Source organism: Rhinolophus hipposideros, assembly GCF_964194185.1.
Source record: "Rhinolophus hipposideros genome assembly, chromosome: 12".
Taxonomy (NCBI): Eukaryota; Metazoa; Chordata; class Mammalia; order Chiroptera; family Rhinolophidae; genus Rhinolophus; species Rhinolophus hipposideros.
Window position 1 is genome coordinate 39,228,404 of NC_138058.1, and position 26,979 is coordinate 39,255,382.

General features: G+C 45.5%; 1 protein-coding gene across 3 annotated transcripts in view; it reads right to left on the bottom strand.

Moving 5' to 3' along the window:
* The window catches only part of SPTBN1 (spectrin beta, non-erythrocytic 1), a gene marked incomplete at its 5' end in the record, with an annotated part of 180,330 nt that overhangs the window by 51,084 nt on the left and 102,267 nt on the right, over positions 1-26,979 (bottom strand). For all 3 annotated transcript variants that reach the window (XM_081069287.1, XM_081069288.1, XM_081069289.1), the window contains 5 exons: positions 367-482; positions 846-926; positions 1,983-2,074; positions 5,770-5,943; positions 14,531-14,682. In XM_081069287.1, coding sequence (XP_080925413.1) covers positions 367-482; positions 846-926; positions 1,983-2,074; positions 5,770-5,943; positions 14,531-14,682 — 615 coding nt within the window. The remainder of the gene's footprint in view (positions 1-366; positions 483-845; positions 927-1,982; positions 2,075-5,769; positions 5,944-14,530; positions 14,683-26,979) is intronic.

Sequence of the window (26,979 nt, forward strand, 5' to 3'; positions counted from 1 at the left end):
ACACGAACCTGTTGGGTCCCTACCCACTTTCCACTGACATATTCTATTCACACTCTAAACACCATTCCCAGTGAACTGCTGGTCCCCAAAAGCGCCTTCCTCACCTATGCTCGCACAAGCCCCTCTGCCTGACATGCCCTCTCCTTCAGAACGTATTTCAATCATACTCATCTTTCAAAGCCTTTTGAAATATAATCCTTTGCACAAATCCTCAAGTAATTCCCACACCAAAATTAAGGTCCTCCTCCTTGCATAATTCCCAAAGCACATTGTACAAAAAACCCAAACAGACACAAAGCAGATCTTTTATAAACCCCTCAGTGCTAGAGATGCTCAAGGTCCCACCTTTCACCCTTGAGTCCTTACCTTCGGGGTCCAACAGCTTGGTGAGGCCAAGATGCTGCTCTGCCAGGTTAAAAGCATTCTGCAGATTGTAGTGTGCGTTGGATTTCTTTAGTTTGTCAAAATCTATCAGGTCGGGCCTATGGAGAACAATAGAAAACAACAAAAACCATAGCTTGAAAACATGTGACCAACGAGACATGATTATTACTGTAAAAGTGTTAAAGTCAACACTTAGAGAAGTGAAACTCTACACTATTATTTAATTATCAAAGAATGAAACCTGTGAATAAACACTTGAAAGTTTATTAAGAGAACTGAGGATCATGGGAGAACTTGTGGAGTTTGACTGGGAGAATTTACGTATGCTCTCATGTTCTCCTCACATGCAATGCAGGAACTTGCACGGTGGTACAACATCTAAGGCGATGGGTCTGGGGACCAAAAGTTGCCCCGATCTGCTACAGAAGAATGAGAACATTTACCCCAGAGCTGCTGCTTACCGGTGTTTGTGTATCAGTGCATTGAAGGCCATGCCGTCCCTCCAGCTAGTGGTGAAGTTGTGAATGTTGACGTTGGGGTAACTGGCAAAGAAGAAGCACAAGGGGAAAAAAGCAACGACAACAACAGAATTACCACATGTAGGTTTACACTTTTGCCAAATGCAGTGTTTAAAAAAGACGTAAACTGTGCCTCAAACACCACCTTTCCGAGGGAAAAAGTGCCTACAACCTAGAAACCTCTGAGGCCTGCTTCCACTGGCTTCCTACTGTCAGCCACACAGCTTTTGGGATCCTGCAGTCACCGAGAGCCGAACTCACGGCTTACTGGTGACACTCCGCTAGTTTTCTTACTTATGTCACTGAGCTGGATGAAGTTCTGTAAATCAAGTACCTCCCTGAAAAACATCCCTATGTTTGAAACTTACCCCTGATCAATCAGGTATTCTACAGCATATTGATTATCAATAACTTTGTGTTTGTGGTTGATTCAAGGTTCCTACCTAACTTGATCCCTTGTATGGTTTCCATATTTATAACTGACCGATCACGTTCATTACAGTCACACCTATCCTCCAAGTAGTCCCCACAGTAACTCTCCAACTAACCTGGTACAAAATCAGTTCTCAGTTAAGTACCTTAAGCCCTGGCAATTTCAGTGAGCAACGAAAAAGATGCATTTCTCTAAAAAATATCTCCACCGAAATTTCAACGAAAGAACTAAAAGGAAAACTGAAACAGATAATACATAAAGATTACTTTCATGTTTACTGCACAAAGCTCCCCCAAAGCAGCAGAAATCAAAGGGAGAAGAAAACCCGTAACTGTTTTTTTAAAACATTATGGGTATGATTCCTAAACATGGTCTCAGGATATTAAAATCCAAGATGTATTGCTCTCTGGAGCGTCCTTAATAAAGAGAGGGAAACCGACTGTGGCGATGAGAGGTCCGGAATATAAATCAGAACTCTTTCCATTCTGAGAGCTAGCTGAAAGGTCAGCATATCAAATGCTTACGAGTTAACAAGACTTCTCAATGGAAGCAATGGAAGAGATACTTGTCAACACCTTGGAAGTGATGACTACACTGGAACTCGGCCCTGGGGGAAGCGGCCCCTGATCCTCTGAGTTCATACTCACCCAGCTGTCTTCATCTGGCACCACAGCAGCAATGCATCCTTTGCAGATTTCTTCTCTTTGTTGTCTTCAGTTTCCACACTGATGTCCTGGATCTAAGATTTACAAAGACATGTTAGATGAACAGATGGGTCAGCTGCCTAACGACAACCACAGAACAGGTCCTCTCTGCAGACCATTTCCTCTGAGTGTGTCAATGAAAACTGTTTTCTGAAGCCAGGCTTCGTCTCAAAGAAACACTGGCCAGAAATTCGGCAAGTTTTCTACTTTGCAGAGATAAGATGGAAGCGAAGACGAGTTACCTGCATGACTTCCCAGAACTTACTAGGTGTCATTTCTGCCCTCAGGCTAGCCCATCTTTCCAACTCCAAGCTAGCACGGTAGTCTACATGGTACACCTTGAACCTCATCAGACCCCAGAAAAACATTCAGTTCAGTTTTTCAAAACCAAACATTTTTCACACCAGGGTGTGTCCTTCATAGAGGAGGACAGTGTGTACACCATGGCCTGCGGGCTGACCCCAAGGCTCAGAGAAAGCGTGCACTTAAATGCTGTGCTTCTTCCATGATCTGCGCTATGTATGGTCTGAATGTCTGTATCCCCTCCAAATTCTTATGTTGAAATCCTCATCCTGAAAGGGGATGGTGTTATTAGTAGGTGGGGCCTTCGGGAGGTGCCTAAGTCGTGAGGATAGAACCATCTTGGGCAGGTGTAGTGCCCTATGAAAAAGAGGCTCCAGAGAGCCTTAGCACCTTCAACCATGTGCGGACACAGCAAGTAGTTTGCCATCTGGAATGGGGCCCTCACCCAACCGGGCTGGCACTTTGATCTCAGACTTACAGTCTCCAGAACTGTGAGAAATAAATCTATATTGTTTGTAATCTGCCCAGTCGATGGTGTTGTTACAGAAGCCCCAATGGCCTAAGACAGTCTGCATTTGGAAGCCACTCACAGGCAGCACACTTTGAACATTATATTACACATAGAGCTGGTCTCCTGGCACCGAAGTCAGATCGTCTGGGTCTGGATCCAGGCTCCACCACCTACTGTGTGTCCTTGGGTGAGTTCCTCAGCTTCCTGTCTGAAGAACGGCAACAATGACACTGCCTATCTCACAGCACTGCTGTGCACTCACGTGCGTAAAGAACATCAAGTGCTGAGTTCATCACAAGGAACCCATCAACGTTAGCTCTTTGGATTCAGGGCTGCCCACCAATTATGTGATTTTAGACAAATGCTCTTAACACCCTCTTGTCTTTAGTTTCTTACCTACAATAATAAAATGTGGGGTGGGGGATGGGGGGAGTGGTGCTTGGCCTAGGAGGCAATCCAGTATGTTTTAGCTCTAACCATTCCAAGGAGGATAAAATACTGTATAAATGAGAGATTAAAAGGAAACTTTCAACACGAAAAACAAGTAGAAATTGAAATAATTATATTTCTAAAAACATTCTCCAGTTTTAATTGTGGTTAAGTATGTGAAGTCTGGGTTTGCATAAACTCCCAACTCTTATTATTAGGATCATGTGCATAAAGTAAATGTGAAAGAGTAGCCCACACAAAGGGTAACACACAGACTCACCAGGAAAAGCAGGTGGAATTCTCCACATTAACGCCTGGCAACCGTGTTAGGCTTCTGTGTGAAGAGGCTCTATCTCTAGACTTGTTTGTTTAGAAACACAGTCTATCCTTCTGAAATGAAGACAGCTCCCTATTTAGACTAGGCAACCTCAAAAGACTTTCATTCCAGTTTCCCAGACCACCTTTTATTCTCTTTAAAGGGACATCAGCATTACACCTATGTGTCAATCATCAGTACTTAATGGATACCTGCTACGTACAGACATGGCAGGGCACATCTGGGAGCCATGGGGATGGAAGCATGGACATGCATATGTACGCATGCTGGGAACCTTAAGACAAGGCTGTATATTCAGGAGCTGAGGGGAAAGAGAGATCTTTGCAGGTCTATGGGGAAGCTACACAGAGGAGGCAGAATGCGAGCCGATGGAGAATCAGTTCACATTTGTGGAACGGGTGATGGTTTAATAAAGCTGCTGGGCCATGTGAGACACCAACAGTGCAGGCCATGCAGTGATATCAGCAGCCTGTGTTTCGTGCTTCACAGGAAAAAGAGAAAGTACATACCAGCATTTACAAGTTCAAGTACAGAAAAAGGCAAGCTATCAGGAAGCTAATTAGTGAATGACTCAACCCAGTTCATGCTGAGAATCCTGGAAAGGGCTGCGTTTGCCAGCTCACCAACGTGGGCCCTGACCAGATGTGCAAAGAGGCCACATCACGATGCCCCTCCACACTCTGTCACTACTGGTCAAAGGCAACAGAAACAGAACTTTTTACTCTTACAAAATTGAGGTGAGTGTCCTGCTCATTTCACCTCTGTTGGCCTAAAACTGTGCAATAATTACTGAACTTAATAACATTCACTGCTTTTTAAAATCATTCAGGAACTAAATGACCGAAACCTACATAAGAGTTCTGCTTGAAAATAAAGTCGCTGATTGTTGTAATTAACTCCATTAATGATGTCATCTTCAACAGGGCTCCCTCCTTAGACCAGGGCTGGGACAGGGAATCTGAATTAGTACAAAGCTTCCTCCTGGGGAGTCAGATGATCAGTGGGCTAGGGAACCACCCATGCAGGGAGTTTCTCTGTAGCTGTTTCAGCCCCTTCCCCCACTCCCCAACACACCCTGATCACTGTTAACTCAAGCCAAATCCCAGGGGAAACATGAAGGAAAAGGACTGGTTACAGGCTGATCTCAGAGTTTTAATAAGAATACAAAGAGAGCTATAATTTGGTTTCTGTTTCTGCCCTTTTTTGGTGAGATTTTCATTTACCCAAAAAAATCAATCAGACTTTATCAAAGGGGCAGAACAGGAAGGAAAGGCACAGAGAACAGCCACCGAGGACACAGGCCTCTTAGGACATCTGTTTGCAGAGTAACCTGACGCTATGGTAAGAAGCGTTTCCTGCATTTCAGTTTTTAATTGAAAAGCATGAGCATGAAGTATTCGCCCGGAGAAAGCACCAGTAGTAATCAGGCTGGAGGTGCTTCCCAATCCTGAAATGCTGAGCTCTCTCCTAAGGGGTTAGAAGCGTGCCCTGCAGTGCTGCCTGACTGGCTGTGTGATCCTGGGCAGGGCCCCTCCCTTTCCTCATAAAGTGAAGGCAATGGACAAGATGACCTTGAGAGTACCTTCTGGCTTACAGTACTATACTTAGAGCCCCCCCCCATGCCTCCCCGCGACTGTAACAAATCCGTAGCATCCATCATCAATTCAAACAACGTAAGGCTTTTTGCACATGCCCCCTGAGGACTGCTTCCTCACATCCAAAGGAGAATGAGAAGGTGTCATAATCCTACGCAACTTCTCCTAAAAATAGTCTATGGCACATGCTACAGGCTGGTGACGTTCAGACAGCCTGGGCTATAACTGAGTATCAACCACATCCTCTAGCTTTGCTCCTGAAAGCTGAGCAGCTGACACCAGACGTTTCGAGCAGGTACCAGTGGAGTGGTGGGCTGGGATGCAGCCTAGAAACCTCCTTATCTAGCAGGAGAGCCAAGACTTTCAGGGGCCAGCACATCTGAGGGAGGATGCAGCCACTGTGCCTACAGGGCAACTCGGTGTGACACACATCCGCACACCTGACTGAGATGCCATTTCAACCTGGTGTCCTGGTCCCTCCGCAATGGGGAGGCCAGCTTCACAAGGATTCTCAGACCTGGGAGGAAGGTGGAATCCCTGGGTTGAGTCCCTCACCTGGAAGCGCAGGATGATGGTCCAGATGAGACCGAGGGTCAGCCGGTGGTTCCCATCCACGATGTCATGGGACCCCATGTTCTCAAGATGGACTCTCTGCTCCTTTAGGAACTGGAGGGCCTTGTCCACGTTCTCCAGACAGTGGATACGCATCCGTCCCTTGGTGGGTTTAGGCTAGAAATGGGTGAGCAGAAGGTGGAAATAAATCATCCACTGAGGCAGAAACAGGCCCAGAGCTACTGCCCAGAGAATTCACACGTGCCCATGCATGCAGCACGCTCCTACCCAGACTGAAACGTTAAAAACCATGTGTGCTCACGCAGTCCAGGGACAGCATTTATCTAATGGCCTTAGAAAAGTTTACTTAAGGGATGGTGACCCTTCACTTTTTAGAAGGTTGTTTTAGTTTTGTTTTTTAAATCATAGAAGCTACACAATTTACAAATGCACATAGAAACTGGAAGTTTAGAGAAAAGGGGACCCAACTGTCGCAAAGAATTTCAGAGCTACTGCTGTCATCCATACAACCTTTGGCAGACGCATGGCAAAACACTTCTGAGGAGGTGTTTTCTGGCTGCTTTACACTAAAAATAGGTTTGCCACCTGCTGGGTTGTTTCCTAAGGGCAGCTCAAAATCAAAAGGGGGGACACACCACCAAATCAGGTGGTTCTGCGAAGTGATGGGAGGCAATTGAGTAAAGGGGTGTGACTCACTTAAAAGAAAGGATAAAGGGAAAAAATATGAGAGGAGGCTAATTTGAATACCCCAAATATCTCTTCCTTTTACCCAGTTATATCAAAATCCAAAAGTGGTCGTTTGAAGGTGAACATTTTAAATAAAGCAAAAGATAAAGATACATACACACACACACGAAATTTTCAATGGGTCTCTACCATTTACTGCGTGCACAGCAAGCTCATGCTCTCCCTGCCTGTCTCCATGCTCCCCCCGACCTCCCGACTTCCCACCACTCCCCCTCTAGCGGAGGCTGCACCTCAGGCTGATCTCACCATTTCACAAAGACAATGCGAAGCTGTGCACACGCCCCTAGCCAGAAGAGTGTACTGGCTGACTCGGTGGCTGCCATCCTACCTCCCCAGTGACTTCTCAGCCATCTCACCATACCACACCTTTCAAGGCTCAGGTCAAGGCACATCTTCCTTCTAGGAGACATTTCCAACCATTCCAGTTCTTACAGGTCACCCTTTTCGCACAACTCTATACATTGATGGTCTGGACCACAGAGTTCAGGAACTAATTGTAATGTGGCTTATATTTTTTCCGTTTCATGCATTGCTTTTCCTATTCTGAACCAGACCACTGGCTTCTTGAGAGCAGGAATGATGCTTTACAATATTCTGCTATTTACTCAGCGGCCTCTAGTTTGGTTCAGAGCACAAGGCCCACATGTGGTGAAGTGAACGAAGATGGACCGGGCACTTCGTTCCAAGCGAAGCAGATGGACTGGTGTGTGCTGTATGAGCTGGCTTCCCAGGAAAGGTGGCCGGGTGAGCAACAACCTGGCACACCAAGGTACGGACACCAGCCAGTCGCCTGGTAATTATGTCTTGCCTGTTCCCACTTTGTCTCTGTAGTTGAGATCTTAGTTATTAGCTACATGGAAGACATCCGAAGACAAGACGACTTGCGTTAACAAGTGTCCACTTTAAGTATTCAGTCTCAGATTATGTCATTTTTCTCTTGACTTTCTCTTCCACAAAAAAGAACTAGTGAGCACAGACAGAAGACCGTGCTTTGACCCTGAGGAAATAAGATTACAAGCACAGGCCTTACCACAAGTGGCAGATTCTATTTTCAACTAACAGCAATGGGAAAAGAAATTCTCTAAAAGTCAAGCTTTTCACACTATTTTGATAGCTTTCCTTACAGACCACCCATTCCCCCAAAAAGGTGTTTCTCTGAAACTTCACAACTAATTTATTGCAGGCATGTGGGAAATGCTAGGATTTGTTACTATGTTAGGTCAAGTGATAACATTACATCAAAATCAAGCACTCTAACCAGGTAGGAAAAGGGTTAGACTTCCAGGGGAAAGGGGTGCGCTCCCTCTCAAATCCTGTGACTGGTTCTGCAGCTGACATTGGCACCCTCTCTTCCCGAGGATGCCCAGCGATCTCTCCATGTCAGCCACATGACCTTTATGTTTTTCAAGCACTCTACCCACATTTCATCTCAATTGAAGCTCACTCATCCTCAGCGATATCTTAACTCCTTTTAAACCAAAAGAATAAACTAGACATGGTGAGGTGAGACAGTGTACTGGCAGCACGGTATGAGGAGAATAAAAATTAACAGTACAACTGAAGTTTAACAACTCCCCAGTCCTGTGTTCTATTTGCTTCGGAGAGGGCTTCTAGAACATTTTAAGGCGCAATACTTGGGTAAGTTTAGGGAAAAATAATTATAGGAAATTAATTTTAGGCAGGGTTAATGATCTCTCAGAGGTATACACTGAAACACACTGGTCACGCAGGCTGCATAGCTCACACGATCTGAAAATTCTTAGCTGCCATTTACTGAGCAACTAACCGTTAACCTCTGTTAAGTGGTTTATATCTGTTATCACATTTAATCCTCTTATTAACACCGTATAATAATATATAATTAATAATAATAATAATTATTATTATTATTACTATTATCATTTTACAGATGAAACTACACTGGTTCAGAGAGATGGCATAATCCGTGCAGCTAGTTAGCACGTGGTGGGCCAGAATTCCAAAGCTCGTTCTCTTTATGCTACACCCAGAACCAAGAGTGGTACACACTTCCCCATGAAAGGAAATAAAGAGACTCAGTTCCCATCTGGCAGGTAGTTTTCATTTTTTTTAAAGAGCTGTTTTTATATCACTAAACTTTCATCTTCTTAAAAGGAAAGAGTGATAACAATGGAGAAAACTCAACACAATGGAACTGGAGGGAGAGGTTCATCTCTCCGTAATAAACACTTTTCTTAAGCCTTTCCCCAACACCAAGAGTGACTAATTCTGTCAAGAAAAGGAGGGTTCCCTGTCTTTCCTCCATTAATTATTATCAAATTCCTAGTGTGCCACAGGTTCATTCCCACGGCAGCATGTGCACTTCTGTCTTGTGTGTCCTTTCTGACGGGGCATTTTGAAATGCCATTAATGTGGGGGACCAGGATCAAAACCAGACTCATATGTGACTCAGGAACAAGGGGGGCTCTGCAGGCAGGGAGGTGGTTCCTCTGAGGAAATGCCTATTTTTACTGATCTTTCTTTAAATAATTTTAACAAGCTTCCGTGCTCTTCCCACACCATGGCCCATGGCCCTGTTTTGTGGGAGCTCTTCCTGTATCCCCTCCCCAAGGTCCCTTTTAGTTCCAAATCTTTACGAACCACACGTCCGCCACGGCCTTGATCCAGACCCATCTTCTTTCTGGCCCCTCTCTAGGACTAAACCACCTCTAGCATCTGCCAATGTAATCCTAATTGCTTATTAGAGCACTTCGTCCAAGCCCTACCTCCGAAAAGTGGTGTGCCCTGGTCAAATTCACCCAAGTGGACCCAATGCCCTTAGGAAGGCACGAGGAAGCTAGATGGTCCCTTCCTGGTCCACGGCTCGGCTCTGTCACCGTTGCCCATCCAGCCTTGAGTTTGAGTCAGTTATATCCTGTGGGGTTTCAGGATTTGCAGAACTATAGCATGATCACAATGGCAGGGTTTTTGTCAGAGCCCAGCGGTGGAAAAGAAAAAACAAATGTTTCCTGGAGCCAATCTGGCTCCCTGAATAGAAGAGGAAGACAAAAGGGAGGATTCCTGGCAGGTTGTTTTGGGAGGCCACTGGCGAGCTGGGCCACACTGTTCTACCCTGGTAACCCCTGCTCTCTCAGGATTTTCTCCATGGGTGTCCAAGGCCACCTTGAAGCCACCTGGAGCAACAAGGGATGCAGGGTGGACAAAGCACCAGCCTGGGAACTGGGAGAGGCCGGTCCTAGGCCTAGATGTGCCACATACCAGTTGAATGGCCCTGCATGCTGCTTACTCTCTGAGTTCCAGTACCTATGAAATGAAGGGATCTAATCTACTTAGTGGCCACTAAAGTCACTTCCAGCTATAAAATACAATCTGTGTATTGGATGGTGGACGACGTACTATCATGAAAGGTGAATTCTGAAGTGCCTGCTGACCTTATTTTTCAGGTAAAGAGGAAACAGAGAAAAGAAACTATTTGGTCTCAGTATACCAGGTGTGACAGACACTTGTTTATGCTTTTGTCTTTTAATCAAAAATAGATTTTCACAACACACACCCATACACAAATGCGTCTACTTAATACAGAGGGTAGGATGGGAAACACTAATTTCCAGACTCATCACTAATACAACATACAGCCGAACTCATTTCATATTACATCGCCAAATGCCTCCCAACACATCAGACTTTGAGCTTTACGAAGAATGCAAACGATTCTTGCCCTATGAAATTAATCAGGGAACAACAAACTGTGTGCCGTTAATTCCTGCCTGTCTTCTCACTTGGTTGGGACCCACTCCCGAGAGGCATTTTCTCCTTCAGCAGGGCTCAGTGGGAAAGGAGGGGACCAACAGACAAGAGAAGGGGCTGGAGCCCAAGTGACACACTCACTAGCGATACTGGCCTTGGGCAAGACCCTGGTCACTCTGCCCGTTTCTTCTACAAAGCATCAATCGTCCACTTCATTAGACTGCGAACCACGTGAGATATACGAGTGTGTGACAGCAAACACTAAAAGCGACATGTACATACTCCAGTCTGTCCGGTTGCTCTCCCTACACCAGTTCCTCCCTGGTGTCCGGCCTCAAACACTCTCTTCACTCCGCCTCACAGATGCCACTCGACCCCCCTACACTCTGTCTATCCACACCTGCACCTCTCCTCCCAGATCCTGCTGGAACCCCGCACACTTACTGAGGTTTCCTGACACCCCTTCCAGAAGGCCTGTTTCCCCTTCTGAATTCTAGGGCTCTGGAACCATTAATTCGGTACTTTACCATATGGTACCCATTGCTACTAACTCACTTTTCGCATCTGTGTAATTAATTGGGCTGCAATTTAACAGGGGCATTTTTTCTGCGGCTGTTGTTTAGAACAAAAGCAAATTCTCCCACACAAATGATATCATAAACAGGTAGGTTCTGTGGCCAGTCCACAAAACCCTGTTTCAACAACGGCCAGTATGGTTCTCCTAACAAAGGCTTTATGAAAAATTCAGAGCAGTTCAACATGGGATTTAAGGCTTAACAACTCTCATGGTAAATCTATCTTTTCCACCTAGCTCAGCCTGTTTTGGAATTAACGGTGTTTTCTCTCCTTTGAGACTGACGAACAGAGTAAAAAGACAGAATGTCAGGAAAACAAAAACCAGCGCCACCTGTAACTTGGAAATGGCAAGGGGCTGAGAAGAGGGCAGAAGTGTTCAGAAAAACCTTGTCCTCTTTCTGTCAGAGGCCAGAGCCCAGTCAGGCAGGAGAGAGGCAGCAACTGGCATCTTGTAACCATCCTTCACTGCCGAGGCCCAGTGAAGGAAGGGGCAGGCACAGGCAAGCTTCAAGCCTGGCTCATGACCTGGGGGCTCCACTTCGCCACCCAAGTCAGGCCTGACAGACATTATGCCCGAGGCCCTACTCCCTCTAAATGTCAATACTGCCTAGGGACAAACCTTCCCCCCTCAAGTCCTGCTCTCATCTGGCCCTGGGAACCTGAGACCAATGACAAAGCAAGCGGCACAGGTTCTGTGCTTACCACTTTACCTGCTCAGCTGAGTGAGTGCTAAAAAATAAGGGTATTTGGGGGAATTTTAAAGTGAGGTCTTTATGAAGCCCATAGTAAATTCAATGTAAGATATTGGAATGGGATGGTTTTCCTTGTCATCAACCCAATCCCAATTAGCAGCAGCTTCCTGGCTCAGCCTCAGTTTCCTCACTGCTTCAAAAGCTGACATACCTGAGGCAGAGAGAAGGACACTTCTGGACACGGATCCTGCCCAAGCCAGGACCAGAGATGGGATCTCAGCTCTCTAATGTTCCCCCAACAAATGCTCTGATAACCCCGAGGCCTCCCCAAAGCCCGTTCACATTTAACTCAAATGATTTTAAGCCAAAACGCAGGGTGGGGTTAGGGTGGAACTGTCTGGATTATCAAGCTAATGTTTCTGTAAATTTCACTCAGTAAAAATCAGACAAATTTCCTCCTCTGTAAAGAAGGATGAACTGGCTCCAAGAATCTATTAATAAAGTAAATTTAGATACTCTAGGCCCTCAAACATTTATCTACTACCTACTGCCAAGCTGGTGGTAAGTGCTGGGGCCAAAACTGACTGACACAGCTCCAGATGGAGTGCAAATGTTTGTGTTACCCAGGGTTTTGGATCACCGGTGCAGAAAGCCCAGTGCTGACTGAATGTTATCTGATCATACATACTGAGCTGTGGACATTAATTTACCCAGGCCTGGAAGCTGTAACCAGCTCATTGGTTTTGGAATCCGAATATGCAAGGAACCTTTGGAGCAAGCCCTCGTGGAGGTCCTCTCCCACAGGGAGGGTCTCTAACTTAGGTTCCTGGCAGCCTCTGTAGCCAACAGCAGAGAGTGGTTTGTGTCCCTTCCAGAAAGTTCCATGAACCATATGAACCATGGAGCCAAACCAGCCGAAAATCTCCAGTCCAAATGAACCAGAGCTTTAGCTCACTCTTTCTATGATATCCTTATTTTTAGAATAAGAAGATTATCAGACTGCCCAACCTATAATCAGGGTTGGCTGTGAGAAAGGGGTAATAAAAGAAGTCAAGACACGGGGTTTTTACCAAGTGGTATGTCTTTGCTAAACACAATTTCCAGCACTGACTACATGAGAGGTTGGAGATGGGGGCCATCTTATGCTCTTCTCCATCCCTAATCTCCTAAGTCTATGGATGACAAAAAAAAAAAAAAAAAAAAAATCATTGCCAGCAGCAAATAAAGAGAGGAGTGAGCAGTATCCAAACACAAATAAGAATTATGCTTTGCTGGTTGCTTTTTGTCTCCCTATGAATATTTTTGGTGCCTTGTTCAGAAGAAAAGGGCAATGGGCCTGATCCCATTTATGAAGTCGCCGTTATCAAGGACACAATCTTCTTGGTACAAGAGAATTATGGACCTTCAGAAGTGAACAATTTACTCCTACAGCTAGGAAGACTGGACCCTGTCAGAATAAAACTGAATGTTCAAACTAATTTCTATCCACATGACATTTAGTGATTTTTGGTGCTATTTTCACGTTTCTTTGAAACATCATTCAAAAAAAAAAATCAATAAACAATCACACTAGGTCAAATATTAAAAGGTGGGTGAAAGGTTGAGAGATGGAGGGACAGTCCGGTTACAAAAATTATATTTAAAGATGCATATCATAATTCTAGCCTAGGCTCTCAAGACTCACTTCAAAAAACAGATCAAAATACAATCAATAACCAGCCTCCACCCTCCGAGTGTGGGGACCTACTGCCCCCCCAGTCTCCCTACAAACCACCTTCGAGGCAGCCATTACGGTCACAGGCAGAAGCCTCCTTCACTTATCTAGTTGGTCTAGCCTGACCCACAAACTCCCAAAGAAAATGAAGCAACACCTGCATGCACAGGGAACAAAGAGCACTGACAAAACTTGCTACAGATGAGATGGGGCTTCACTATCTTTTAGAGGACCCTGTTCTGGAACGAAGGGGCAGGGAGAAAGCTCTGACTCTGTTTTTACCCAAGCAATTCTGTCTGTGGGCTAATAACAGGGCCGAGTACAACCTTTGGCTCTTGCCTGTGGTCAGAGGTGTGTGGGTTGGTCTGCACACAGAGCCATGTGGCTGTCAACTTACAGGGTGGAGATCAAGTTAAAAATAAGGCTTCCTGGCAGTCCTGCCAACCACCAGCATACTTTCCTGGTGATGTCACTACAGATGTGGGGCTCTATCCCTGGGCGTCAGCTTTTGGCTCAGTCCCACCACCACCTATGGAACTGCATGTGGTCTGGTAGAATACACCATCCATTTTCAAACCAAGGCGAGACAAAACCTGTTGGGCCAGTTAGAGACTGGTTTAAGCTTTCTTGGCTTCCGGTTTATAAAAAATCACATCAGAGATAGCCACAGTAGCTCTGGGAAACAAAATGGGGATAAAATTTTCACTGTAGGCTAAAAACTCTCCTGCCCCAAAGGGCAGGAGAATTCACCAGAAGCTCTGAGTTTCCAAGGAGACGACAAAACACTAGCCTCTCCCTCCACCCCAGAAATAAAAAGTGTACAGGGAAGAAAGCAAACAACGTCAGAAACCACCGAATTCAATTCTTGCCACTTTAAAAAACAGCAGGTCAGATTTTCCAGAGAATTAATAAGACACAAATTTAAAATTATTCCATGATCTCCTGGAATACAGATTCACCTTGGAGCCGGTGTCCCAGCCTGGCCCTTCAATTACCAGCACTGTGCCCTGATCTGACTGAAGGCAGTAAGTAACCTCGCATCAAAAAAAGAAAAAAGGAGAAAGAAAAATAGAATGCGGTCGATTTATTACCAGTTCAAGACCACCACCCAAACTCAGAATGTTACATGGGAGCTGTCCCCAACGTGCGCATCGTACTTATCAAGGTTCTCCTTCTCGAAAATATCAACCATTAATTGCAGAATTCAGCAGGAGGCAAGTGCACACTAGATTTTTCAAAACCATTTTCCCCCCAACGGGGTAACACCTTTCACAACATTCCCACTTACCAGCCTCTCTCCGGAGAGAACCTCCAGCAGCTTGATGAGCATCCGTCCATCTCGAAGGTCAGCGTACAGGTCTGTGATCCGGCAGGACACACGAGCGAGGTGGGAATTGACCCACTTGGTGAAGGTCTTCTTTTGCACAGCTTCACGCTCATCTGCAAGCAGAGGAGAACTCGCTTTACCACCAACCACAGCTCGGGCAGCAGAGCCTCTGTGCCAGCAGCCATGGGACTCCAGCCAAAGGAAGAACAGCAAAACTAGACTCTAACGAAACCTCTACTTAGCTTCTCAAGCATGAGCAACTCCTTGGGAACACAGGAGTCACTCAAATCTTGAATGTTTGAGCCCCTAAGCACGCCACCAGCAGAATATCCTTAGCTCGCACTCATTTCTTTCTCCCATGTTTGCTGAAGAGGCATCAGGGTATAGATTTCAGTGGGGTCCTTTGCAGTCCTGCCCAACAGTGTAACATTTTGACTGGTCAAGTTTCTCAGGCATTTCATAGCTATCGTTCCTCCAAAAGGTGAAAGTGGGAAGCATACAGTGCGTGGAAAGATGTGGGGTAGAAAAGCTCAGAAGACAAAGAAACCGCTTCCCTGTACAAAGGAGCAGGCATCACCTAGTAAGATAAATTCACTCATGACTTGGATCTGCGATGACCCTTTTAACCTGCTGCGTGCTAAGTCCCGTAAACAACACAGAAAACGGCAGGCAACATGGTAGAGTACAGAGAGATCTGGCTGGGCATTGGGAGATGACAGCCTGGGCCCAGGGTTTCACTGAAAACCTGCTGAGATGCTAGATTCAGTGTCCCCTTAGGTAAGATGAGTGGACAACTATCCTCTCCAAACTTCGACCATTCACTTAAAAGGCAACTGCCAGTTTATGCTCTAAAGTGTGGTAGCTGCTTATCTAAGTCACCCAGGAAACAGCAAGCTTTTCAAGCCTCAGTGGTCAAGCTCTGCCCAATTCAAAGCATGAAACTCTCGACATGTGTGGCCAGAACTGGCCTTTCGTATCCCATACAAACAGGCGTCCAACCTTCTCGCCTCTGCACAATGTTCTAAACGCAGGCTGCTGAAGACTTTCAATGGGATCCACAGACTGTGCCCTGGAACTACCCACTTGGACTTCCTGTTTTCTAGTTACCCTTCTGTCAGTTACTCGCCCTACTTCTGGTTTCACCAGCATGAATTTGCACCCAAAGGACCCAAGAGCTACTCCTTCCAGTGCAAGCCCGAACCCACCAAGATGTTTATGCATTAAGCTACAAAAAAAGTGAGCAGACCCTAACAATTTTCTGTCTTTCAACACCATTGGGTGACAACTAAAAAGCCACCCTTGCTGATGGGGCGCGTGTACCAGGTGGCCCAGGGACACTGGGTTTCCAGGATGGTCACTGCATCCTGGGAGGTTCTGCCTGGAAGGCTTTGCTGAGGCCTCCATCCACCCCACCACAGGGAGGGAGGAAGGCACAGAAAACGTGGGATGAGCCTTTACTGCTGCCAACCTGGCAGGTGAAGCAGCCGGGGGCCCCTGCCAAGCCAGCCAGCCAGCCACCTGCTGCAGCCAGCAGCTCCTCCTGGGTCCAGCCTTTCCCTAAATGAACAACCCTTCCAGAGGAAAAGAGGGCCTTTCCCCAGGAACAAAGGCCGACCAAAAATAGACAAAGGATTGGAAAAGACAGGATTGGGGGGCGGGGGTGAGGACGAGAGAAAGGCAGTGAGGGGCACGCTACAGACTGAAAACGGAGCTGCACCAATGACATCAGGGGAGGTCACACAGAAAAGATCACATCCATTATTCATCCTGCAATCATCCTGATGGATGGTAACTCTTACGACAGTGACAAGGGGAGCTGTTTTTTCTGTTTTGTTTTGTTTTGTTTTTTGCCTTAAGTGGGCTGTTCTGAAAGAGCAGGTCAAGAGCAGACGCTCCTAGGTATGGTTCAGATGTATTTAGGGTCAACTAATTTTTTTATAATATCTTTTATGTGCTACACTGGAGTTGGAAATGTCTTTCATAAAGCCCTTGATGGTTATCCTATGCTATTATTAAAGGGTTTGGGGTTCAAAGTCACTACCACACCCAGCCTATCAAGGGAACAAGATCAAAATGAAAACCTGCTTGGATTAAGGTATTACTAAATAAACAAGCACACAATGTGTTCCCTCAGCCAATTGTCACTCCTCTGGGTGAATCTCACATTACAGAAACACCCCAGGCTTCTTTCAGGTTCTGAATTAACAGATTCCTTTAGGAGAGTCAGGATTTGCTTCAAAAGACAGTAAATACACTCCCACAGCACAGTCCTGAAGAGTTATAGCCCCACCCCACTCCTCCTCCCTGTGAGGAGACACACACAGAGGTCATGAGTGAACAGACCGAACTGAGCAGAAATACAAAAGGCTGAGGATCTGTGCAAGGAGCGCTTCCCAGGGCTGCTGAGGTCCCCAAGAACTCCAGAAAGAAAGGAAGGAAGAGGAGGAAGAGAAGTTTAAAAATTAAAATAAGAATGAGGGCTTGCTTTCTTGCCCTCTCTCCTGCTTCCCACTTCTCTACTCTCCTCGCTACAACAACAGGCTCCAGGTAGGATAAGCATGCTAGAAAAATCACACCGGATCCAAGTTCCTCGGGCTCACGCCACCACATTGGAAAGGCATGGAAGATTCCATCCAGGGACTGGACCAGAACCAACACCCTATGACTGGGGCGGGGAGCAGTGGGGGGGCAGGAAGTGGGCCCCACTGGAGACACAAAGCCCGGCCAGCTTGGTGTGACCTTACAATGGATCATTGGGTGAGCAGCAAACACTTCTTAGGCAGGAAGGAGAGAAAGGAAGGGAAAAAAAAATCTACCCAGCGGCTTAGATGAGGATGAGGCTCCGTGCCCTTGGGGACTCCATCCTTTGTTCCACCCTTCCTGGGAAGGCACAATGACATCACCCCTGCAATCCCAACCCAGCGAGATCAGGGCAAATTAGGCCAGACGCCTGCCTGAGGAGGAGCAGGAGGCCCTTGGCACAGACAATGGAAGACAGTCCAGTCCAGAGGCACGTTTCCAAGCGCAAGCTGCTGTCACTGTGCCTGAGCTGTGTTGAGGAGGTGGAAGGGGTAGCAGAGGGAAGAGAAACCCCTGCTAGTTCTACAAGTATGAGCTAATCTGGTGATGTGAAAAGGTAGCCTTTACAAGCTCCATGTTGATTTGGTTATTTACATCAGTGGTTCTCAATGGAGGAAAATTTTGTTCCCCGGGACATCTGGCAATGCCTGGGGCCATTTTTGATTGTCCCGACCAGGGGGTAGGTGTTGCTGACACATCATAGGTAGAAGCTAGGGATGCTGTGACACACATCCCACAGCACCCCCACAACAAAGGGTTATCCAGCCCCAAATGTCAGCAGGACAGTGTTGGGGTAAGAAACCCTGGTCTAAGACATGCTGGCCTTACACCAATTGGAGCTGGCATTCAGTGTCTCAGACAGGACTCTGCAGAGAGGGGTAGCTGAGCTGGGGTGTTGTTCATTCATTATTCTCTTTACCCCCATCAAAAGCTTTCGGGTCCTGATGGTTTGCTGGTCCTAATGGTTTGCTTGTCGGCTGATGGCAGCAGAAACACCCTGCCCTAAGGCCCATCCATTGCACAAAGGGCTTGTGGCTTCCCTGCAAGGCAGAGGACCAGCAGCAGCGAGAGCAGACTGGGTTGGCATTTCTGGCCCCCATGCCATTTCCATTCTCCCTTTTCCCTTTTCAGGCTCTCGTATTGCTGTTAATCAAGCCAAATCATGCCTGCATCTCCTCCTAAAAAGATGACATGGCTGAGCCTGACATGGGCAGGTTCCCCCACAGCCCTGACCCAAACTTGGTAGGGGTGCCTCCAAGGAACAGGCACCTGTTAGGCCTGCTCCCTGTGAGTCTCTCTCAGCTGTGGCTGCCTCCCATCCCCACCCCACCCCCCACACACTGTACTAATGGAGAGGGACTCACCTAAAGGTTGCTCTAGCATTAAGTGGGAGGAGGTGAAGTGTACATCAAAGTGCCCGGCTTGTTGTAAATGCTCATTAAATTAGTTCCTTCTCCTTTCCCCAGCAAGGTAGCTCTCTCATCAGTTCAAACCACTTGTGAAATTTATCAGGGATCATGGAATCACATAATCTCAGGGTGGAACAAGCCTTTAGAAGGCATCTGAATCAAACTTCTTTCAAAAGCAAAACCTAAATCCCTTCCTCAGCACCTGGGCAGCCAGCTATTTAAAAATCCCAGAGTGGGGGGGGGAGGGGCTGTGGGTGGCAGGAGGTTGCTAACAGTGGCATGGGAAAGAAACAACCTGTTCTTTATTTTATTAAAATAATACTAGCATTCACTGAGCACTTACTATGTCCCAGGTACTGATCTCTGTGTTTCACAATCCTCATAACTACTCCATGAGGCAGGAACTAGTAACTCTTCAGGCAGACTGGCTCCAAAGCCTGGTTCTCAATATCACTACGCAATAATGCGTCCAGCACACCATTAAGAAAAAGGTTTCAATGATACAAGATATAGAATCACCCATAATCTCACCATCCTAACCCAAGTCCTTATTTTGCCGAAGTGTCTGCTCCAACAGCGGGTAACTCGGTTGCTGGGATGGTGTCTCCATCAAGACTAGATCTCAGTCTGTGGCCCCCGGAGGCTCCCTCTACCTTTGAGGGAAGGTACAGAGAGCACATGTCCTCACTCCTCCACATGAAGGCCTTCAGGGTGAAACATGGCTCACCGACCCCCTTTGCAATGACTGTCACGGTGTGTTGGGCAGAGTGGAACCCTCCACAGTACCTGAGGACACTGCTGCCTCATGCAGCCTGGATATCACCGCATACCTGCCCATTCACGCCAGACCTGAGGTGGCTGCAGTACCAGTAGTCCCGAGGTGGAAAAGTGGTCATCCAAGAGAAGGGGCAAAAAGAGCCAGCAGCCCTTCACGGGAGGGAGCCCGGTGAGGCAGTCTAATGCAAGAGTGGGAATCAGGAAGGACCCCTAAAGTTCTCTCAAAACAACTTTCCCACAACCACAAATCCTACCAACACATCCTTGGCACCTTGAGAGCATGGGAACCGGAAGTGGTTCTAAGTGTGAAGATTCAGCCAGCTAAGTCTTTAGCTCCACAGACTCGGAGATGACTTAGCCACCTGGAAAATGAGGACTGTGGAGCAGGTGAGAAAACCCAACCTCAAGGGAGTGGCAACATCTACTCCGCCAGCTCTGATCCCTGGAAGGAGTGCATTACGAGTGAAATTCTATTATGGTGGTTTTTTCCTGAAAACAGGATTTTTTATAAGGTGCTGTGCCTACAATAACACCATCACACACCTGAAGAGCAATTTATACTTCCTCAAAGCTCACTAGATTCTCACAGCAACTCTGTCAGGGAGGTGAGCACAAGAGCTCCCGCCACAAAAGCCCAAAGCTCGGTGAGGTTAAGGGCCGCTCAGCGTCACCAGCCAGTAGTGGCAGAGCGGCATATGCTGGGGGTCCTCGGGTGTTGCTGTCTCTTCCACTGTTCAGTCAGGATAAGAGGGATTAGGATGCATGGCTACGTCTTCTCCTCTAAGATCTAGATTCACTGTCTTTTGTTTCTGATAAATAACATGAAATTTTCTGAGGGCATCTTAGAGAAAGAGGATGAGATATTTAGAACAGAAAAACATATTTGCTTCATTTTAACCAAAGGGCTCTGAATATCCTCTCCACCACCATTCCCTTTAGAAGTACATAATCGACTCCCTCTCTTTTTAGGGAATGACTGTTATCAATATTGGAAGACTGGGATGCTTTAACATTTATCGACTCTGCAGAATTTGCTATAATTGGGAAAACGAATACTGCATTCGCATGAGCTAAGCTACAGGACAGAAATGGCTTTGATGAACAGGAGGGCAGAGTTATGAAAAGGACTGTATGGCATCTTTCTGCAACACTCTCTGCAGAGTGCTAAACACAACCACATTCACGTGCGCCACGCTTCTGGCTATGGAAAGGTATGGGCACCAGGGACAAAAGGAGGTCTGAAGGTATGGAACGCGTCTGGATGGAAAATAAGGGAAATATGGAAACATTCATTATTCCCCCCAAAACTGAATTTATACCTTGCTTGAGAGAGCAAATCGTTATTCTACTTTTCAAATAGTGTGAATCTGCTGGTATAACCCAGGAATATTTTCTATCGGGATCTTCTTTTATTCTTTTTTACAAGTTTCGTTTATAGGGGGACAGTGTGTTTCTCCAGGGCCCATCAGCTCCAAGTCGTTGTACTTCAATCTAGTTGTGGAGGGTACAGCTCAGCTCCAAGTCTAGTTGCCTAGTTGCAAGGGGCACAGCCCACCATCCCATGCGGGAATTGAACCGGCAACCTCATTGTTGAGAGCTCGTGCACTAACCAACTGAGCCATCTGGCTACTCCTCTGGAAGCTCAGCAGCAGCTCGTTGTCTTCAATCTAGTTGCAGAGGGCGCAGCTCACTGGCCCATGTGGGAATCGAGCGGGCAATCCTGTTGTTCAGAGCTCATGCTCTAACCAACTGAGCCATCCGGCCGCCCCTATCAGGATCTTCTTTAGTTGTGCTAAGATAATGGCGTACTTTAAGTAAGAGTTGGCAACCATGTGCAATTTTTCTTTGTATAGACACACAGCTATGTTAGTTATAGGCTTGGGTTCATTGTAGGAAAGGAGGTATAAGGATGGAAGCAGAGAAGAAATCAAAAGGAGACAAAGCAATCATCCCATGAATACATCCCACGGCTGGCTATTTAAACTGACAATACTATCTGGCTAGCTGAGTAAGGGTTTGAGCGTACGCATAAGCTCCAATATTTACAAAGTGCATACTGTACGCAGAACTATGTCTACGACAGGGTCTCTTGCCCAGAATGAACCAGAAGTCTAGCTGGGGAAACAAAATGGAAAATTAAAAAAATAACAAAACACATTACAAAGTAGTACAGGATCAGTTGCCAAGAGAATGATTTCAACAGTGTATCTTTGGGTATTTGGAAGAAAAAGCTCACTACAATAGGATGGTTTTGGGCCCCACCCTCCAACAATTACTGGAGTCTGCTGCCTTGTGCTTTTCCCTTTCTTACCCACCTTAAACATCACTGCCGTACTCATCTTCCCCAAAGAGGGTTTTGTAAGAGTTACACCACTGTACCAGAACATTCAACAGCCTCCACTCCAACAGACAGTCCAAATCTCTGAGCCTGGCATTCAAGGGTCACAAGAAGCCTTTCCTGGAGCACCTACTTCCTCTGGAATCTTCCCTGATACACCAATTTTGTGTTCCAACCCAACAGGTCTTCTTATTCATAATGTTCTGAACTCTCACCTTACACGTTCCTTTTTCTTTCCCACATTTGCTTACACCAACCACCTAACCTGGAAGGTACTTTCTCTTCTCTTACCCTTCCTTGAAGACACAGGCCAAGATTAGCACTGCCAACAGACCTTCAGTTGATGGGATGTAGTCTCTTACCTTTTTATTATGTAGCCTGTGTCCTATCTCCTCAACTAGCCTGTACCTGCCTCCAGGGCAAGGATCCAACTCTGTTTAGAGCCTCAACATGTGCCTGGCAGAGTAGGCGCACAATAAACATTTGTTGAATCAATCAGCAAACCTCCAGTGTCCCAAAATACACCCTTTCGATAAATCCTGCTGCTGCTGGTTGTCATACTGAAATTGAGGAGGAAGGAAATTCCAAATCACATAGACGGGTCCTAAGTAGTTAAATGTTATCAGTGTGAGGCATTAAAAATCTTTCACAATTAAATTGTTTCTTGCAACTGTTCCTCAATGTCTGATAAATGATAAAACTGAAATTTTATGGTAGTGGCTTTCAGATTAAAGGGGCCCAAAGCGAACCTAAAAGTAAGAAAATTTTGTTTTTTCGTTTTGTTTCTGGGTAATTGCCACCTTACCCGTAGAGTAAGCAGAGTGAAGCTGTGCAACACATAATGGTGTAATTATAACATTATTTTAACATGACCCAAACAGGCCAATAGTCAAAAGACTTAATTTATACTAATTTTAACTATGTATGCATTAAAGCTCAATGATTGAGTTGTTTAAAAGAAAGAATAGTTAAAAATAAAAGAACACAGTAGGGTGGAGTCCCCCTATATGCCTTTGCTTGAAAAAAGTAATAAATCGTTTCCCATGAGCAACACGCAAAATACACAGAGCAGGAAACCGGAAACAGGCAACTGGCTGCATTGATAATGGAGAACCAAACTTATCTCAAGGCAGCAAAAGGAAGGAAGCTAATCTTTTGAATGAAGGCCTCCCTGTGACGGATTAGTCTGGGGGCCTTTAATTCATGTTTGCGGATTTGTATATAAATAGAACTTGAGTTAAAATGTTTTTCCTAATAGTTTAACCCATTTCATGGACAAAACACATGTAAACATCTGTGCTAAATTCGGGTAGCAGCAAATATCCAACTCCCTGCTAATATTCAACAGTCTGATATGCAAACTAGAGAACTATAATAAACTATACAACCTTGCACCTATGCTGTACATCAGCAGAACATGCCCTGCTTATAGTTCATAGAGGGGCTTTCTATTGAGCAGCACACTGTTCTGCCAACGTGGAAACCAGAGCACTACAGGGAGAACCTCTGAGAGGAGCCCTACAACAGTAAACTGAGAAATCAGACCAATTTCCAGGGGTCCTGCCTGCCTGTCATGGTTATCACTTCAAGGTGAGTGAGCCCCTTCCAGTCATAACTCACAAAACAGCCAAGACTGGAGGAGGCTGAGGTTATGGTTAGGGACGAACTCTGAAAGCAAAAAGGCAGAGTAACACCACTAACTCTTCTGAGATGAGAGCTAAGGTGAGAACAGGGTGAATTAACAGTAAAGTGCCAGCAGCAGGAAGGGAAAGTGCCTTCAAAAAATAGAAAAGGGACCTTATGAAGAAACTGTTCACAAAATCTGTCTGAAAAGGAGTGGCACACTTCAAAACTGCCTTCATCTACAGGAAGCCGTATCATGAGTCTGCTAATCTGCCACTCTCCGTCTTTACGGGCTGGTCCAGCAGGAAACAGTGTGACAGCGCTACCAGGGAGAATCAAATGAGTAGGACGAAGGATGAAGTACACCCTACTCTGCTCCTACACACTGCTGTTAGATCTTTGCTGACCTGACCTGTTAGTTCTAAGCAGAGGAGGCACACACAGGTTTTGGTGATCTGCCTGAGGGTATACCAGGGCTGACAAAGGCTACCCCTCACTCATACCATCATCCCACGCTGCCTGAGGAACACGAGATACTACCTCCTCCAAACAACAGGGGGGAAAATCACAGCCATCCATTTCAGGTCAGTCCCTTCCTAACTGAAAAGACCAACTTAAAATAGGCAACAGAAATCTTCATGTGGAGCCTGTTTGGGTACAGCCAAGGAACTGTGGGTGGGGGAGAGGGGACATCGGGGGAAGATGAGGAGACACAACTGAGACCCTATGTGGCCTGTGAAGCCTAATGTAGTCCCTATCTGGTCCTTCACAGAAAAAGTTTGTCAATTCCTGGATTAAACATTTTTATAATGTCACTGGTCCCGTATCTCATTTGTTAGGTCCCATTTTCGAATCAAAATCAGCTTAGCAAATATACACTGAGTGGTTATTATGAACAAAGCACCATACTGGGGGCCTCTTTAAATTTTATTACTGAACATGCAGCCAGGTAGATGTGCAATAGTCACAGGCATTACTTTTTTTTTTTCCCCAGTTATGTTATAGGACTGCCCACATGCCAGGTCACTCAGGGGGTGAACTCAGGGCCCTCTTCTCCACCCCCAGCTAAGGGGTATTTATCTGGTTACCCGACACAACAGGATTACCTGTGCACTACCCCAGCTGTCAGGAGGGACAAAGCATGGCTGGAAATCAAGGCCACACCTTGATGGTCAAAGAATGAGGAAGAGCTTGGTGCTGTGAGGCCTGGTCTCCCAATTTCACACCACCGCTCCTCCCAAGCTCCTCCCAAGCTGCAGGTCCTCAGTTCTCACTCTGATGGACACTTCATTCACTATCGTTTCTCCTCCCCCAATCCTCTCTGGAAGGAGATGAAAAAACAGGAAGTCAACAGCGGACTGAGGAGTAACTTGTAATATCCCCAAAAGATACAAAAAGCCTGGAACTAAACAGGTAACATATCCTTACTTATTAAACTTACATGGTAGAATTCATACAGACTAACTAGGAGAACCTCTTTTAAAGGGCAACAACAATACTGGATACACTAGAGAGAAAACTTTTAAAAGTAATTTAATTGCAGTATACTGCAGTTGTGTCTGTATACTACTTTTTCTAAGAGACAACTAAAGCAGCGGTGTGCAATCTATTCTAAGCCAATCTACCACGTGGCACACGAATTCACTCATAACAATAAAATCCTGTACTTCATTTTCAAGGGCTAAAGGTAGGTTTCCATTACAGGAGCCTTGGGATGCAGTGGAGGTGGTGCAAGCAAATTTAAATTTCCTACATTTGCTTTTTCATGTAGCACACACAGAAAAGGTAGCTGTTCTGTCCTGTGGACCATGCAGCTGGTCTAAGCGGGCATATTAAAAATCAAAGAGTGTGCACTCTGGCCCTTGCTTGTGGTATTTCTATCTTCTCCAGTTTTCCAGAATTCTTAGGGTCAACAGTGCAGCGAGGAAAACAGAACTCTTTCACATACTAGAGTCACATTATTGTCAGACACTCGAGACACAAGCGGATACTCCTGAATGTTTTCAGAGAGGCTGATGCTGTCACAAGACAACTGTACCAATCCGGCCATTCAGAACAGTTCCTGACAGCTTTCCTATGAAATGAGGATGTCCAAATTCACTGCAGGCATTCATGGAGTCCAAACAGCTAAGATCCAAAGGCCTCCTTTTTTAAACCACAGACACACAGAGACAAGAAAGAGGGAGCAAAGACCTAAACCTCACCATAAAGCTGTATGCTTTTCATGGATAGCACAGTGTTTACTCAAGTTATCATTTCCTGAATGCATCATGGAAGTGTGCATGTAAGATAACATATAACATAAGGTATCATGGAAGTTGTCTAGGTTACACATGCAAATTTAATCTGCAAAGGACTAGCATTTTGGAACAAAGAAAGCGACAGTGATGCCAAGGCATCACTGGGAACTACAGAATTATGACAAGGTTCTACTTCATGAGAAGAGCAATTATATTTAAAAACAAATGAAACAAAAGGATTTAAAAACTGGCTTCTGTCCTAAAAATCATTACCAATTAGTCACCTAAACCCCTTCTGGCCAGTGACCATGACCCACTGTAAAAACTATCAGGGCTGAATTGGCAGATTGATAAATTAACTAAAACTGTCTCAACTTCAATGGCAAAACTCCCAAATTACAGTTGTACGTATATGTAAGTAAGCCCAAGCCTTCAAGTGTGTTTGGGGAGAAGGCGTCCAAACTACAGTAGGATTTCAGAAATAATGGTTGTGACAAGAACCAAAACGCATGTTATAAAGATGATTTTCTCCCTGAAATGAACTAAGGATTATAGAGTTTAGCATTATTTTCTAAATGCTATCCCAGTGCATCAAACCAAAATTTCACTTCTCATTGAGCTTTCTTCATTCAGGAAGTAATTTACTGAATAAGCTCTGACCCAATCCTCAATTCTATTTTTAACTTAGCTAACCATTTCATTGCCTGAAAAATTATTCCATGTAGAACATCAAACGTTATACACACTGGTACCCAACAGTCAGCCATAGAGGCCTACTGCGATCATTTTCTTCACCTTGGGTCAATCAATGAGCCACCACTTACTGAGTAACTAAGAAGGGAGGTGCTGTGAAGGGCAGCTCCAAGCGTCAAGAGCGCTCTCCGTTGCAAAAGTTAGTGCACAATTTTCAATCCATTGATGATTCACAGCACTAGATAAATGAAACCCATATTCAACTACCATTTGGTTATCTTAAAACTAAAAAGAGAAAGTTATCACTCACAGAGGTCAAGCACTAAAACACAATTCTGCTAACTTCCTTTTTGGCTTTCTAACCTCACCCATACGATAAATGGTAACATAAGATTTCTTTCATAGCCAAACAGTACAGAGTTTTGGCGGACACTTCCCATCAGTACACAATGAACACTGCCTCGTATTAGGAAAGGAGGACAGAAAAACTGGAGGAGGAAATAACCTCACATTTAACCCCTATGACCCACTCAATAGGTTGGGGGGCACCAAAGGATCCTCACACTGATCAAAGGTGAGCAGGACAGTTTATACTAGTTTTATTTTTTTAATAAAAAACGATTTTTCATTAATAGGTTCACTAACCAAACCTTTGAGTGCAGTTTTATAGAAGATAATGCACAAGATGTGACCTGGATCGTAACAAATCCTCTTATCTACTTTAAGTAGAATTAAAGTTATCTACTTTAA